At 45.2% G+C, this 15,953-nt stretch overlaps 1 protein-coding gene across 1 annotated transcript in view; it reads left to right on the forward strand.

The window, feature by feature from the left end:
* The first annotated feature begins 5,409 nt into the window (after positions 1 to 5,409).
* Positions 5,410 to 15,953, forward strand: part of LOC147891518 (ATP-dependent zinc metalloprotease) — a 45,470-nt gene continuing 34,926 nt past the window's right edge. Inside the window, exons 1-3 of the mRNA XM_087388334.1 lie at positions 5,410 to 6,086; positions 6,210 to 6,269; positions 6,355 to 6,603. Coding sequence (XP_087244460.1) covers positions 5,540 to 6,086; positions 6,210 to 6,269; positions 6,355 to 6,603 — 856 coding nt within the window. The 5' untranslated portion in view covers positions 5,410 to 5,539. The remainder of the gene's footprint in view (positions 6,087 to 6,209; positions 6,270 to 6,354; positions 6,604 to 15,953) is intronic.

Consider the following 15,953-nt stretch of genomic DNA (forward strand, 5'->3'; position numbering starts at 1 on the left):
TAGCCACATAATGCCATCCCCTAAAACACGAGATGCTTGGAGTCTACTTTAATCATCACTGAAGATGCAAGCTAGAGTCAACTTGTGCTAAAGGAGAAAACTGATTGACCCACAATGGGGGCTGAGGGTCGCCTTTTTGCTCGAGAGCAGCTCCACGTGGAATTGAAGGTCAGGGGTCTTGCACTTGTTGTGCACAATGGCCATGGGGTAGATGAGGCCCACAAATTGTAGCAACCCTGATGCTAGCAACAAAGAGTAGAGAAGAGCAACCGTACATGGCCATAGCCTGTACAGTGGGATGTGGCGATGAAAAACACGAAGGGGGGGTACCCCCTCTTGGAGACCTTACGTACAGCCTTCGAGTAGGCAAGACAAGTAGCTAGTAGGAGTGCGAGCATGCAGGCGGCGGGCTGGGGGGGCGCTGGTGCAGCTCACAAGTAGAGGTTGAGGAGATTCATGTATTCCAATGCTTACCTTGTGGGGCTTCAATTTTCCCATTGTAACTTCAAAATACTAGAAACATTGACACCAAAATTAGTATGAATTCACTCTTAAGTTTGGATTCTTTATGTTATTATAATCTCATAGGTTATATTCAACCTCTCATGGATGTTACACAGTTATTGCATGTGCTGTGGGGGACTTTGGTGTATGTGGAGCCTTTTCTAGTAAAAATGAAACAAGGTGTGCCACATCTTGGATGGTCATACAAATGCTATGAACACATCCACTATTGATGATGATGATGACATGGAGGCTATAGCCCAACCTACATACCCTATCCTACATGGCCTACAACATGGTTAGAAAGATGGATGCAAGAAAGATCCCATGCAAGGTGGTGAAGACAGCAAGGACCACAAGGTGGAACAGAGAAGGGGAATAGTGACTACCGATATACTAGAGGATGGAGAAGAAATAATGAATTTGGTCATGGAAAAAATGTTATAAAAATATGGCAAGACTCAAGGCCGAGAATGGACTCCTATAAACAAAAAATTAACCATATGAACACATACAAAATGTGGGAATATCTCAAGGAGGACATACCATGGTTCAAATGGCATTTAATATGTAAAGTAAGGACTAGCTCTCATGAACAAGACATGGAGAAGGGTAGGTGGACAAGACCTATAGCCCCCCAAAATAAAAGAGTCTATAAAATCAATCCCATAACGGAGATTGAAATGAGGAAAATATGCTCCTCCCTTGTATCCACACATTAGGGGAAATTTGAATAGCCATGCCACCAGCTTGAAAAACCTCTTGGGGATGCTTGCCTAGTAGCTAGACATCTACATAAAGGAAATCCTAGGGCACCGCAACAAAGTCCTCAACATAGTGCAACAATTAGCTAAATATATGCTTGCAGCATAGCATAACAAGCTTACAACATAGCACAATAGGCAATATATAAAGTTTTTTCAGATTTTGAATGTAATGAACCATTGTCTTTTGATAGGAGTGACCAGTCTTGTAGATCCTGAAGGGCCTCTAGAGGACTTTAATTCAATCATATCATATCATCTGCTCTCTCTCTCTCTCTCTCTCTCTCCATCCCTCCCTCCCTCCCCCCCCCCCCTCTCTCTCTCTCTCTCCCTCCCTCCCCCCCCCCTCTCTCTCTCTCTCTCTCTCTCTCTCTCTCTCTCTCTCTCCATCCATCCCTCCCTCCCACTCTCCCTCCCTCCCACTCTCTCTCTCTCTCTCTCTCTCTCTCTCTCTCTCTCTCTCAAACTCTCTCTTAAACTCTTCATATTAGAGAAGCAATGCAAAACCCAAGAGGAAGTTTTGAATTTGTTGGGGCTTGATAATCATTTCCCACTTGAGTGGACACCAATTAGGTACATGCTATTTGATTGATTGATGAAGTGTCTCACACCTTATTTAGGCACTCACACCAATAAGGCCCTTATATATGATATGAAGCATTTAAATGAATACTAATACTTTTGTTTCTACATTGGCATTGCCTATATGCTGCCATTCTGTCTATGGTATTACACCATGCCATTTTTCGGAGTCATGGAGGTTCAATAAGTAGTCACCCAACCTTTTTGTTGGGAATTGAAGTGATTCAGGTAGGCTCAAGTCTACAATCCCATGTGCTTTTCAGACTTGTTGGAATGTGATGCATCCAAGCAGGGCACATTCCTTATTGTCCACCTCATTTAGCCTGCGCGTTTGGCTTAGTTCTCGTCCCTCACCCCAATGACCCACTTCAATCTAGAGGTGGCGAGAACCGAATCATAGCCGAGCTATTAGATGTCTCCTTCGGCTTGAGAAGTGTACTTTTAGCCTGCTTTTAGGTACTCTTGTTCCTCCTAAAGCGTATTCGGTCCCCCTTTTGTGGAATATCATTTTTCCTTCTACCCTTCGCCACAAAGTATCAACCATTTCATTGATGTATTAGGCCCTCCAATGGTGTAGTTAAGATGACTTATCTTTCTTCAATCATCCATTTTACAAGATCAATTAAGAACTTGTACATACCATCCCCTTTCCTTGGTTCCCTTGAGTATTTAAAATGGTAGCCTTGTGCATGCACCCTTTGTAGATATATCAAGCATTTGATAGCCTCTAGTGGTAGTGGACTTGTCTTAGGTTTTGTGTTTTGACCCTAAGCTTGATTAATTGAACTACCCTAATAGAGTGTGGGATTAATTGCCACTCATATGCCATGTATATGCCAATGCTTACACTATGGGCTTCAATTTTCCCATTGTAACTTCCGAATACGAGACACAATAACATCGACAATTAGTATGAATTCACTCTCAAGTTACATGATGTGGATGTCTTTAATGTTATTGTGATCGCATAGGTTATATTCGACCTCTCACGGACATTACACGATCATTGCACGTGCTATGGAGGATTTTGGTAAATGTGTAGCCTTTTCTAGTAAAAGTCAGAAAGGTGTGCCACATCTTGAATCGTCATACAAATGCTACGAACACATCCACTATTTAGACCTTAGAGACAAGAAAATAACTCCTTCAGCAGCTACAATGTAACACGTGTACCTCTACCATTGATTGAAAGCATTGTTTTTGCATAACAAATCTCCAACAATTCATTTTAATAATGTTTTTATTCTTACAAGTTACATCAAGCCTGTGGTGTTCTTGGCATCATGATGATGATGATCTCATGATGATGAGACTGAGGCTATAGGCCAAACTCCATACCCTATCCTACATCACCTACAACATGGTCGAGAAGATGGATGCAAGAAAGATCCCATGCAAGGCGGTGAAGGCCACAAGAAACACAAGGTGGCATAGAGAAGGGGAATAGTGGGCTCCTACTAATATCCTAGAAGATGGAGAAGAAATAATGAATGTGATCATGCAAAAAATGTTGTAAAAATCTGGTAGGACTCGAGGCCAAGAATGGACTCCTACAAACAAAAAATGGACCATATGGACAGGTACAAAATGTACGGATATCTCAAGGAGGACGTACCATGGTTCAGATGGCATTTAATATGTATAGCAAGGACCAACTCTCATGAACTAGAGATGGAGAAGGGTAGGTGGACAAGCCTAGAACCCCCTGAAATAAAAGACTCTATAAAACCTATCCCATAAGGGAGATCGAAATGAGGAATAGACGCTCCTTCCTTGCCGAGTTTGTCTACACATCAACGAAAATTTGAATAGCCATGCCACCAGCCTGAAAATTGTATTGGGGATGCTAGCCTAGTAGCTAAACATCTACATAAAGGAAATCCTATGCCACCCCAACAAAGTGCTCAACATAGTGCAACAATTAGCTAAATATATGCTTACAGCATAGCATAACAAGCTTGCAACATAGCATAACAAGCTTACAACATAGCATAACAAGCAATCATATATAAAGTTCTTTTAAATTTTGAATGTAACGAACCATTATCACATTGACAGTGGTTTACCAGTCCCATAGATCTTGAAGGGCCACTAGAGGACTTTAATAGAATCATATCATATCATCTCTATCGCTCTCTCTCTCTCTCTCTCTCTCTCTCTCTCTCTCTCTCTCTCTCTCTTTCTCCCTCTCTTTGAAACTCTTCATATTAGAGAGAAGTAATGCAAGTTTTGAATATGTTGGGGTTGGATAATCATTTCCCACTTGACTGAACACCAATGAGGTACTCGCTATTTGATTGATTGATGAAGTGTCTCGTACTTTATGGTGTCACACCATGCCGTTTTGGGAGCCATGGAGCTCCAATAAGTAGTCACCCAACCTTTCTATTGGGAGTTGAAGTGATTCAAGTAGGCTCAAGTCAAAATAATCCTATGTGCCTTCAGACTTTTTGGAATGTGATGCATTTGAGCAGGGCATGTTCCTTATCTCCCACCTCATTTAGCCTGCACATTTGGCATAACTCTCATCCCTCACTCCAATGACCCACTTCAATCTAGAGGTGGTGAGAATGGAGTCATAACTGAGCTATCACTGTGCTTTTAGGTACTCTTGTTTCTCATTAAAATGTATTTGGCTGATCTCCCTTTTCTAGAATGTCATTTTTCCTCCACTTGTGAACACAAAGTCTCAACAACTAATTGATGTACTAGGCCCTCCAATGGGATAGTTGAGTGACTTCCCTTTCTTCAATCATCCATTTACAAGCTCACTTAAGAACTTCTACATACCATCCCCTTTCCTTGGTTCCCTCAACTACTAAAAATGGTAGCCTGGTGCAGCACCCTTCATACATATATGAGAATTTGAAGAAGAGATTTAGCCTCTAGTAGTAGTAGACTTGTCTTAGGTTTGTGTTTTGACTCCAAACTCGAATAATTGAAATCACTTTTGTACTATTTCAAACATTATTGAAAAGTTCTTACCCCATAGTGGACATGCATACAAGATGATGGTTTGCATAGCATTGTCTTAGCTTTAGGCACAAGGTGCCACATGCTTGATTACGGGGATCTCACTTCATGCCAGATGTCGAGTTGTAGTCAATTGTGTGAATCCCGCTGCGTGGATAAGGAAGACCCCTTGCCAAAGGCATCAGCATCACATACTAAAGAAAGTTACCGCAAGGCTATGTGGGTGCATATGCAGCTCGGCCAAAAGCCAAAATATCGAGGCTTGGGCAGGCCAAGTTTTGGTATATCCTTTCTCTATCTCCATTGGTGTGATGCTCTTACATTTTGAAAAAGTTCAAGCAAGTTGAATACATTCAAAAGGCCTGCCCTGGAAGCTGAGAGAGAGAAGAAGAAGAAGAAGAAGAAGAGAGAAGGAGAGAAAGGGGGAGAAACAATCGGCCAGAAGTAAAAAAGACTTTCGCTTCTCCAAGCATCCCAGCTGTCAATAAGGCTACCACTCGAAACGTGGTAGGCCAAAAAACCATAGGACACTATGGAAAAGATAGAAGCATGGCCCCTTTACCCTATGTAAACCGTCTTGAGATCCCTTATGGCTCCCACTTATAGAACAGGCAGTGAGTAGATGTGAAGTGAAAATGAGTGAACTTTTCAAAGCGTTATTTGGAAATGCAAGATGATCGATATATTTATTGTGGGCGATCTCAAATTTCTACGCAATGTATGGTTGCTTGGGTGGTTCTTCAGCTATGGTAGCTTGCAAACCTGTGCTTCTTCCCGACATCTTCCCAACCTCCAGCGACAAAATTCACCTTCTGGGTCGAAGCTTTTCAACTGAATTTTTCTTCAGCAATGCAAGGAAAATTTCAGCTCGACAGGCGCGATATCGATCAGACAGATCACTTCCTTTATGCCCAGTTTTCGCCATCAAAGAATCCTTAGGCCAGAGAATTTGGCAGCAATATGATGAAGCCGTTGAAAGCAAAGATCTTGGAAAGGCTTTGCAGATTCTCGAGTCAATTGAAGCCGTGGATACAAACGCACCTTCCAGTTTGTCTTTCTTAGAGAAGAAAGAAGATGAAGGCTTAGGACAGTTGGCATCGGTTCCTTTCCGGAGCAACTATGAAGAGCTTTTCCCCCGGCAGGATCCGCGAAAGGTTCTCGATGCATGTTTGAACGCTACGGATTTGAAGCTGGTGGGCAGGACGTACAGTATGCTGCAACAGAGGGGTTTAATCCCGAACTTTGGCAGATTTAAGAGCGTTAGTGAGTTTAATTTTAAATTTTAGTGGCACATACTCAGTTCATCCGAGTCACATTTTCATCCTCTCTTCTACGGATGAAGGCGACAAAAAGATGAATCGAAACTTTTATGCACTTGTGTTGCAGCTTCTGATGGTCCGAGGGACGTAACACCATCAGTATTATCGGAGTCGGTTGGATTGGAAGGTAGCTCTAAGTTTTTAAAACTAGTGCGCTTGTTTCCATTGTAGCTTGAGTCGATTCATACAACTTTTCGATTTGTGCAATGCAGTATCCAAGTTGTGCCCAAAGAAGTGGGGATTGTCTGGGAGTTCTGTTGCTGCCTTGTTGGGTGCTATAGTGTTCTTCTCGTTCTTGGTGGACAATGGCATTAATGTCAGGCCACTAATGGTTTCAGTATTGGTCCTGGCGGTGGGAGACTCGGTATACTTAGGAGGCACCGGTCTTGCACAAGTGCTCAGTTTCTGGACTCCTTATAGAAAACGTGTGCTAGTTCATGAGGCCGGACATGTCCTTATAGGTAAGCTCACTACTATTTCAGTGCTCCTTGATTATAACCAAGTGCAGACTTTGGATTTTGTTCGTGGATTTGATTGGAACGCCATTATGAATACTGTAATGTCTGATATTGCGTTAAAGTTTGAGAATGATATTTATAAAGCATCGTGGAGTTGACAAATGTCCCGTTGTTGTAAGATATATGCTTGGATTTACCAAATTTCTTCATTGATTTGAATCAATCTTTTATAATTATTATGTGCACTGATGCTTCTAAATCTATATATCAAACCTTTTTTGATTTAGAGCAATTAACTCAAAGAGTTCTTTGAAGACCGTTTTAGGAAAAATGGGAAAATCTTAAATCTCACTTTTTTTCGCACTAACAATTATCACAGAATTTTCAATTGCGGGTGTATTTCTTGAACAACAAATCAGAGATCTTCTCTCAGTTTTTTGAATTGAAAGTTCTTGTAGAAAAAGAATACGACAGAAAGTTCAGAATTTCAAGGAGTGACAGGGAATGACAGAAATAATGATTCGCAGCAACCGAGACACTCCTCAGCAGAATGTAAGTGGCAGAAAGAAAGAAAGTTTATGAAAGTCTTCGGAAGACCGATGGGTCCATGAGATTGTAAGAAACCTGGTACAAACAAGCTGTGGGGGTGGAGCTACTAAACGAGCATCCACACCAATGTAGAATGCAGAATGCAAAAATGCAAAATGCTAGTACTAAGTACAACATAGTCATGCCAGTGGTTGACTACAAATCAACACCATCATCATCATCATCATCATCATCGCCATTAGGACATCAGGGTGGATGAGGCAATGGAGGCATGAAATTGGCGATAGACTGCTGTCAGCTGCCCACGGGTGCGGCTCTGTGACATCTCCTAGTCATAACTCTGCATCTAACAAGGGCCACAGTAAACTGTCGGTCGGGTTCCAACTCTGAACAGAGGGGATGTCTCCAAGTGTAATCTGCGCGTCAACCCTTTGTCTGAGCTGTTGTGACGGTCATTGGCTCTGGAGCAATAGCATGCACCTTTTTGAGGCAGCCAGGCCTATGCTCGAAGACATGGGAATGCCAAATATATTTTGGGCAGAAGCAGTATTTACAAACTGCTTATGCCTGAACCGGTGTCCCACTAAACAATGAAAAACATGACTCCAATAAGCTTGACAAAGAAGAGGCCAAGTGTAATGCATGTGATAGTCTTTGTTTGTTATTGTTGGAAAGGTCACCTCCTCATCTGTAAGCCCCCATATGAGGAGAGCATGGGGGGGGTGAACCTGGGTCTTGAGAGACCGACACATGGGTAGGGTAATGTCTGCCATGTGGACAGGAATCAAAGAAAGAAGAAAAGAGAGGTACCTGGAGGAGCCATGGGAGGGCTGCAACAAATGAAGCTCCTGGACGGAAAGTCGGCTATGGCTGCTCAGCTTGGATCAGGCATGGCAGATGCATATTTGGAGCAGCACCAGATGGCAGGGTATTCCCAGGAGATAGGCGCCTGTGTGGCAAGTGTTGGAAAGGTCACCTCCCCATCTGTAAGCCCCCATATGAGGAGAGCATGGGGGGGGTGAACCTAGGGTTTGAGTGTCTGTCACATGGGCATCTGATTGGATGCCATGTGGGCAAGAATCATAGAGATGGTGGGTACCTGGAGCTAGGATGGATCTGCAGTAGCAAAAGGCGAAGCAGTAGCCAGCACAAGGAACCCGTATGGCGCAGTACACGTGGCTGGGAAGAGGGCCTGGCAGAGGCACAGACATGGCAGGGAGTGCAGGCCCAGATCTGCAGCAAGGAATGTGACTATCAGTGGGCAGGTGACAGGCCTTTTATAGGCTGCATATTTGCCTTGAAAGGAGGACCAAAGGCCCTGGAAGTTTGGGCCAGAAAACCCTGGCTTGTGTGCCTTATAGGGCTGGACCAGCCACAGACTGGTCGGCCAGTCTGTAACAGGCTGGTCGGTTTTTATCAGCCCCCCCTTGGGGCCTATATAAGGAGGCCATTTAGGCCTCATTTCATCAGCATCTGGAGCAGCAATTCCACCAGCAGAAGGAGCAGGAGCAGGGCTATCTTTGGGCCTACAGTCAAGAGGAGAAAGAAGTACCTTGTGCTGCAGACTTAGCTAACAGGAAGCTGCCCACCTAGACTGGTTTCCAGACAGCAAGGTGGAGAAGATCATTCTAGACGGAAAGTCTACTCATGCTCGAGGTGGAGCACGCGGACTCTAGTCTAGAGATAGCCAGCAGATAGGAGGAGGACTTTGTGGTAAGATCAGAGGACCACACAATTGGTGGGACTCTGGATCTGTCTCTCTTGTATTGTGTCCATAGTTGTGGACGGAAATATATTATATGGTGGTTTCTCTATCTAGTTTGGTTCATTGTCTATTGATGAGTCTGCACACCTATTGAATGCACATAAGTAAAGAAGTTTGTGATTCCACACCCACACTGCACACTGTGTGAGCTCCTGGGCATTATTTCCGCTGCGTGTACCCTCTGTTGGGTCTTTTCTAACATGGTATCAGAGCCCAAGTAGGAGGCTCACAGGTGTGGGAGCTTGAAGGCAGGGACCTTGCTGAAGGACGACCCTGATTCAGAAGCTCTAGGGAATCGACTTCCACGACTGGAGGATTGTGCCCTTGCGAGAAGGAGGGTGACTCAGGTTCAGTCAGGTGCGTTCAGAGTTCTGGTTTACTGAAATTGAGTTGAATTTGCTGAGTGGTATATACAGCAGAGATGTCGACAGCCTCTTCAGCCCCTGCTATCCCTTCCTCCTCCTCCAGTTTTCTCTCTTTCACTATCCCTAACTTTGGACAGTCTGGGAACTTGGATGGGACTAATTACCCGATCTGGAAAGTGAAGATCCGGAGTCATTTAGTGGCTCGGAAGTTGTGGAAGCTGACCACGGGAGAGGAGTCGAAGCCGGAAGACATGGTGGACAGTAAAGGGAAGGTACTCATGGCAGTAGACAGAGAGGAGCTTGAAGCTTGGGAAGTTAGAGATGCCCATGCCCTGGCAATAATCATAGGGACTACGGCGGACTCTGTTCTTCCGCATATCCAGCTGGCCGAGACGTCAGTAGAGGCGTGGGCCACCCTGAAGGATCTGTACGAGACAGATAATACCTCCCGGATCATGCTTCTTCAGCATCAACTCTACAATCTTGATATGGAAGAAGGCGATACGGTACATAGTCATTTGACGAAGGTCAAGGTGGTGCGGGATCAGCTGGCAGCAATTGGTCAGAAGACGGACTCATGCCATCTAGCCTTGATGGTACTGAGGAGATTGCCTCGGAGTTTCAAGAGCTTTGTTACAGCTGTGACAGCAGGACAGAGGACCAAACCTCTGACATTTGAGGAGTTGTGTCCATTACTGCTACAGGAGGAAGCTCGGGAGAAGCTCTACAACGAGGAAAAAGATGACAAGGCGATGCTGGTGAAGGATTCCGCAGGTAAGGGAAAGGGCAAGCCTAAGAGTGGCAAGTCCAATAAAGATGACTCTGATGACGAGGGGACTTCGAAGAGGAAGCACAAGAAGAAGTGTTTCTATTGTGATACGCCTGGACATTTTGCAAAGGACTGCAGAAAGAAAAAGGCGGATCTGAAAAACAAACAGGAGTCTGACCCAGATTCAGAGGGAAAGGCCAAAGCTAATGTGGTAATCGAAGAATTGTTCCTGGTGACATCACCGAGTGTTACCGAGGTCAGGTATGTTGATCCCGAAATCACAGTAAGGATGTCTGACATAGAGATGTGGGTCGACGAGGAGTCAGATGCCTTTGTGAAGGTGAAGGATAGTATGGAGCGCTTGGTACCTTCCAAGTGTGTAGCTGTTGACACTGACACGAGGGTGGATTCCATGGAAAGCCCTGGAGTCTCATGGTCAGATGGATGCTGGACTTCAGAAGGGGACAGTACAGGATTACACAGGATCTTGGCGGGTGCCTCATTGAGATACAGGGTTTGCTTTCAGAGCGAACATTCAGGTAGTACAACAGTCTGGTATGTATTTGATATTCTGCATTTGAGCCTTTATAGCATGCTGTGGGGAGTTTCTGCTCTTCATTTGTCTCAGGTGATAAGAGATTGGAAGGAATTGGCCTTCTTTGAAGGTAGAAGGGGAAGTATTGGTGCTTCTTTAAATCTCGGACGCAGATTGCTAGAAGGTGGTGGACAAAGAGTACTGAAGCGAGAAGAGTACCTGCTTGAGAACTCGGCGAGAGTTCATGGTCCAGGTTATCTGGAAATATTCATTGGTTACAGACCTTGCCAAAGGAAGGACGGGTTGAAACAGACCCTCAGAGCTGGTGCCTGGAAGACTCCAGGTTGTTCACTCATTATGAGGGGGACGACTGGAAGATCGTGACGGTTGGATTGCTCGAGTTCAGAGGCGGGAATGTGACTGAAGGAGGTGGTACCAGGAGGTGCTACCAGAGATGGACCTGTGTACCAGGATGGTGTGCGGAAGCAGAACCGGACCAGGTAGAGCAGGAGCCACTGGATGAAAAGCCAGGAAAAGATTTCGACACCAAAAGGTTCCAGAGGACTACGACCAGGGAGTTACTGGAGCATCTTCATCGACGTGTTGGCATTGGGCTGGGATGTGTCGGTGAGAGGGGGTGTTGGAAAGGTCACCTCCCCATCTGTAAGCCCCCATATGAGGAGAGCATGGGGGGGGTGAACCTAGGGTTTGAGTGTCTGTCACATGGGCATCTGATTGGATGCCATGTGGGCAAGAATCATAGAGATGGTGGGTACCTGGAGCTAGGATGGATCTGCAGTAGCAAAAGGCGAAGCAGTAGCCAGCACAAGGAACCCGTATGGCGCAGTACACGTGGCTGGGAAGAGGGCCTGGCAGAGGCACAGACATGGCAGGGAGTGCAGGCCCAGATCTGCAGCAAGGAATGTGACTATCAGTGGGCAGGTGACAGGCCTTTTATAGGCTGCATATTTGCCTTGAAAGGAGGGCCAAAGTCCCTGGAAGTTTGGGCCAGAAAACCCTGGCTTGTGTGCCTTATAGGGCTGGACCAGCCACAGACTGGTCGGCCAGTCTGTAACAGGCTGGTCGGTTTTTATCAGCCCCCCCTTGGGGCCTATATAAGGAGGCCATTCAGGCCTCATTTCATCATCATCTGGAGCAGCAATTCCACCAGCAGAAGGAGCAGCAGCAGGGCTATCTTTGGGCCTACAGTCAGGAGGAGAAAGAAGTACCTTGTGCTGCAGACTTAGCTAACAGGAAGCTGCCCACCTAGACTGGTTTCCAGACAGCAAGGTGGAGAAGATCATTCTAGACGGAAAGTCTACTCACGCTCGAGGTGGAGCACGCGGACTCTAGTCTAGAGATAGCCAGCAGATAGGAGAAGGACTTTGTGGTAAGATCAGAGGACCACACCATTGGTGGGACTCTGGATCTGTCTCTCTTGTATTGTGTCCATAGTTGTGGACGGAAATATATTATATGGTGGTTTCTCTATCTAGTTTGGTTCATTGTCTATTGATGAGTCTGCACACCTATTGAATGCACATAAGTAAAGAAGTTTGTGATTCCACACCCACACTGCACACTGTGTGAGCTCCTGGGCATTATTTCCGCTGCGTGTACCCTCTGTTGGGTCTTTTCTAACACCAAGTGGAGGGGTTCGTGGGCAGGAAAGCGACCTGCAGCAGGCCCTGGATATGACACTGCATGGCGAGCCAGAGAGAGCCTGCAGAGGGCTGCAAAAGGCAGGGGCAGAGGGCTGGCAAAAAGGCCTGCAAGAGGCTCCTACAATGGCAGAAGCAACAGCCCAAAAAGGGCCGGGCAAAAGCCCTTTTATAGGGCTGGTTGGACCCAGCCAACCTAGGCGGTTTTTACAGACCAGTCTGGTCGGTTCTAGCCAGCAGCCCTTGGGGACTATAAAAGGAGGGCCTCCAGCCCTCATTCATCATCCAACAATTCAGCAGATAGGAGCCAGAAGACACTTCCTTGGGCCTCATCTTGGAGGTGAAGGAGAGTAGAAGGTGTGCTGCAGACTGAGCTTTCAAGGGCTGAACCTTGGCTGTCTCTCAGGGCAGCAAGGTGTTGTGATTTGGACGGAAAGTCTACAGAAGCTTGAGGTGGAGCACGCGGGCTCAAGTCTAGAGATATCCGGCAGATAGTAGGAGTACCTTGTGGTAAGATCAAAGGACCACACTCTGGTGGGACTTTGGATCTATCTCTTTTGTATTGTGTCCATAGCTTTGGACGAAAATATATTATTTTGGTGGTTTCTATATCTGGCTGGATTATTGTCTATTGATAAGTCTGCACATCTATGTGATGCACATGAAGTAAAGAAGTTTGTGATTCCACTCCCCACGCACAGTGTGTGAGCTCCTGGGCTATTCTATCAGTCTTCCGTTGTGCGTACCCCCTGTTGGTTGATTTCTAACATGTATCTGTTATGCTCATGCTCCAAAATAGCTGAGAGAGAGAGTGGACAGCTAGGCAAACAAAGCCATCTACATTAGGTGTAGTGAGCAAAGCTAATTGTGAGCAGGGATGAGATTTTCAGATGGAGGGAAATTGACTCTTCTATCTCAAAATGCAGCCCAATTTTGGGGAAGAAAAACCAGATATAGTGAAAGCAAAAGGTGGGGCTACTAAACAGGCAGATTCCCAATATTGATGTTTGTGATGAGAAAAATAAATACATTGCGCTGTTGCTGTGAGAGAGAGAAAACCTAAGTAAGGGACAATGAGGGGAAGTCCCTGGTCATCTACCAATCGGTCAGCTATCCATCCGAGAGCTTTGGATCTGGTGAGGGCTGGTGTCATCGAGGAAGAAAATGGATCACTTGGCTGTACATCTGCTTATTCTCTCTCATATCTGAAACTGTTCTCTATCTCTTCTTGTATCTTCACAAGTCTATAAGCAAGATAAATATCCCTTCCGTCTTCTTGGATTCCTCCATGTCGTGCCCTTGGTGGCCTTTAAACTCTGCCAGGCATAGTTTAAGGGCGGCATTCTTTTAGTTGATTTTGCTCCCGTACAAGTAGTGATGCCACTTTTTGAAAGCATGTAGGATGCCATTTCCTGATCATAAACATGGTAGTTGAGCTTTTGGCCTCAAATTCTCTGCTTTCATAAGCTATGACACCATGCTCTTGTCGAAAAACAACCCCCAAGCCTTTGCCACTAGAAATTGCCTCCACAATAAATGGCTGTGAGAAGTGAGGGCATACCAACACAGGTGCATGAGTCAAGGCAAATTTCAGGTCTTGAAAACTGAGTTGTGCTTCTTTAGACCACAGAAAGGCATCCTTCTTCAAAAGGTTAGTAAGAGGAGAATATATCTCCTGTAGAACGAGGCAAGACCCAAAAACATCTCAGCTGCGTGGGATTTTGTGGCTGCTGCCATTCCTTCATGCATTTCACCTTTGCAAGATCCACCCGAATACCATCTCTACTCACAATGTGCCCCAAATATTCAACCTCTTCTGCCATGAAAATACATTTGCAGGCTTTTGCATAAAGCTGACGCAACCTCAAAATTTCCCAGACTTCTTTGACATTTCCAATGTATTCATGTTTGCTCTTGCAGTAAATGAGGATGTCGTCAAAGAAAACCAGCACGCATCGGAAGAGAACTGGCTGCAATATTTTGTTCATGAGTGCCTGGAAGGTGGCTGGTGCACTAGTCAACCCAAATGGTATCACCTTGAATTCATATAAACCCCTTGTCACGGGGACGTGATTTTTGTATGCAAATACTTTACGTAGATGACGTGGCTCTCTTGTCTTCCTTAGCAGAGGGGCTCCAGAGACACCTTGACGCACTACAGTCCTTTTGTGTGTCTCATGATCTGAAGGTCAACCTGGGTAAAACCAAGGTTATGATCTTCAATACATCTCGAGCCGCCGTCATGCGCCAGGAGCAGTTCACATTTGATGGGTCACCTGTTGAGATGGTTTCATCATACACTTATCTTGGGGTTGTCTTTTTCGGACCCATCTTTACTATGAGACCCGCGATGCAAGCACACTGATGCAAGCACACTTGAGCAGAGGATATGCTTCATTAGCTAGACTAGAGAGGTAGTGCTTCCGCTCGCACTTTTAGGATCCACGGACCAAGGGGTTGCTTTTTGACTCCTTGGTTCGTCCAGTGGGGATGTATGGCAGCCGGGCCCATGTGAAGCGGCTATAGGTTCTCATGTTATCACGGATGATTCATGGTAAGCCATCCGTTACTCACCAGATCATTGTCATGACAAGAGAAATCACTAATCTGTGATTACAAGAGAAATCACTAATCTGTGATTAGTAGACATTAAAACATTATTATTATGTTATACGCCAATGGTGTAACATGTATTTGTATTTATGATGGACACCGACCAATTTGTTATGGCGGTGGATCATCTGAATAGATAGGACTAGCCGAGCTGGAGCCACTGCTTCAGACGGCATCGAATTTGGACATGTGATACTTATTCTATTAATAAAAATGTACACACAGGTGTCTAGGTCCTAGGAGCAATAGGAAGGGAAGGGTGCATTAAGGTGCATTGAATGGTAGATGCATGGGTCATAGGATAAGGGTAGGTGTAAATGGGAAGATGGAACTTGAGTGATCTCAAGGGACATTAATGAAAGGGTATCACCCTTTCATTGGGAATCTCAAAATTCTGCATGCATTGCACACATTTGCATTCTCGAAAAGTGTGGATTTTCACATTTGGTATCAGAGCGGTGACGATCCACGAGCGGGACGAGAAGAGGGCGACAGCTGCGGATGACGGAAGTCGCAAGAGAAGTTTCATGAACGACCGATCTCCGAGGTTCTGAGACAAGGGATTTTTCTGAAAATTTCTGGTCTTGAACGGTGAACGGGGTGTCCTCCGTCATGACGAGAAATCACTAATCTGTGATTAGTAGACATTAAAACATTATTATTATGTTATACGCCAATGGTGTAACATGTATTTGTATTTATGATGGACACCGACTGATTTGTTATGGCGGTGGATCATCTGAGTAGATAGGACTAGCCGAGCTGGAGCCACTGCTTCAGACGGCATCGAATTTGGACATGTGATACTTATTCTATTAATAAAAATGTGCACACACGTGTCTAGGTCCTAGGGGCAATAGGAAGGGAAGGGTGCATTAAGGTGCATTGAATGGTAGATGCATGGGTCATAGGATAAGGGTAGGTGTAAATGGGAAGATGGAACTTGAGTGATCTCAAGGGACATTAATGAAAGGGTATCACCCTTTCATTGGGAATCTCACGTAGCATTCTCTCTACCACATTGCATTCATCCGTCATCTCTCTCCCACCTTGCATGTAGGTCGAAATAGAAACAAGTACTCTCACGAGGGCGCTC

This window comes from Dipteris shenzhenensis, chromosome 17 (assembly GCF_047967505.1).
Source record: "Dipteris shenzhenensis isolate YYH24624 ecotype China chromosome 17, Dip_SZ_1.0, whole genome shotgun sequence".
NCBI lineage: Eukaryota > Viridiplantae > Streptophyta > Polypodiopsida > Gleicheniales > Dipteridaceae > Dipteris > Dipteris shenzhenensis.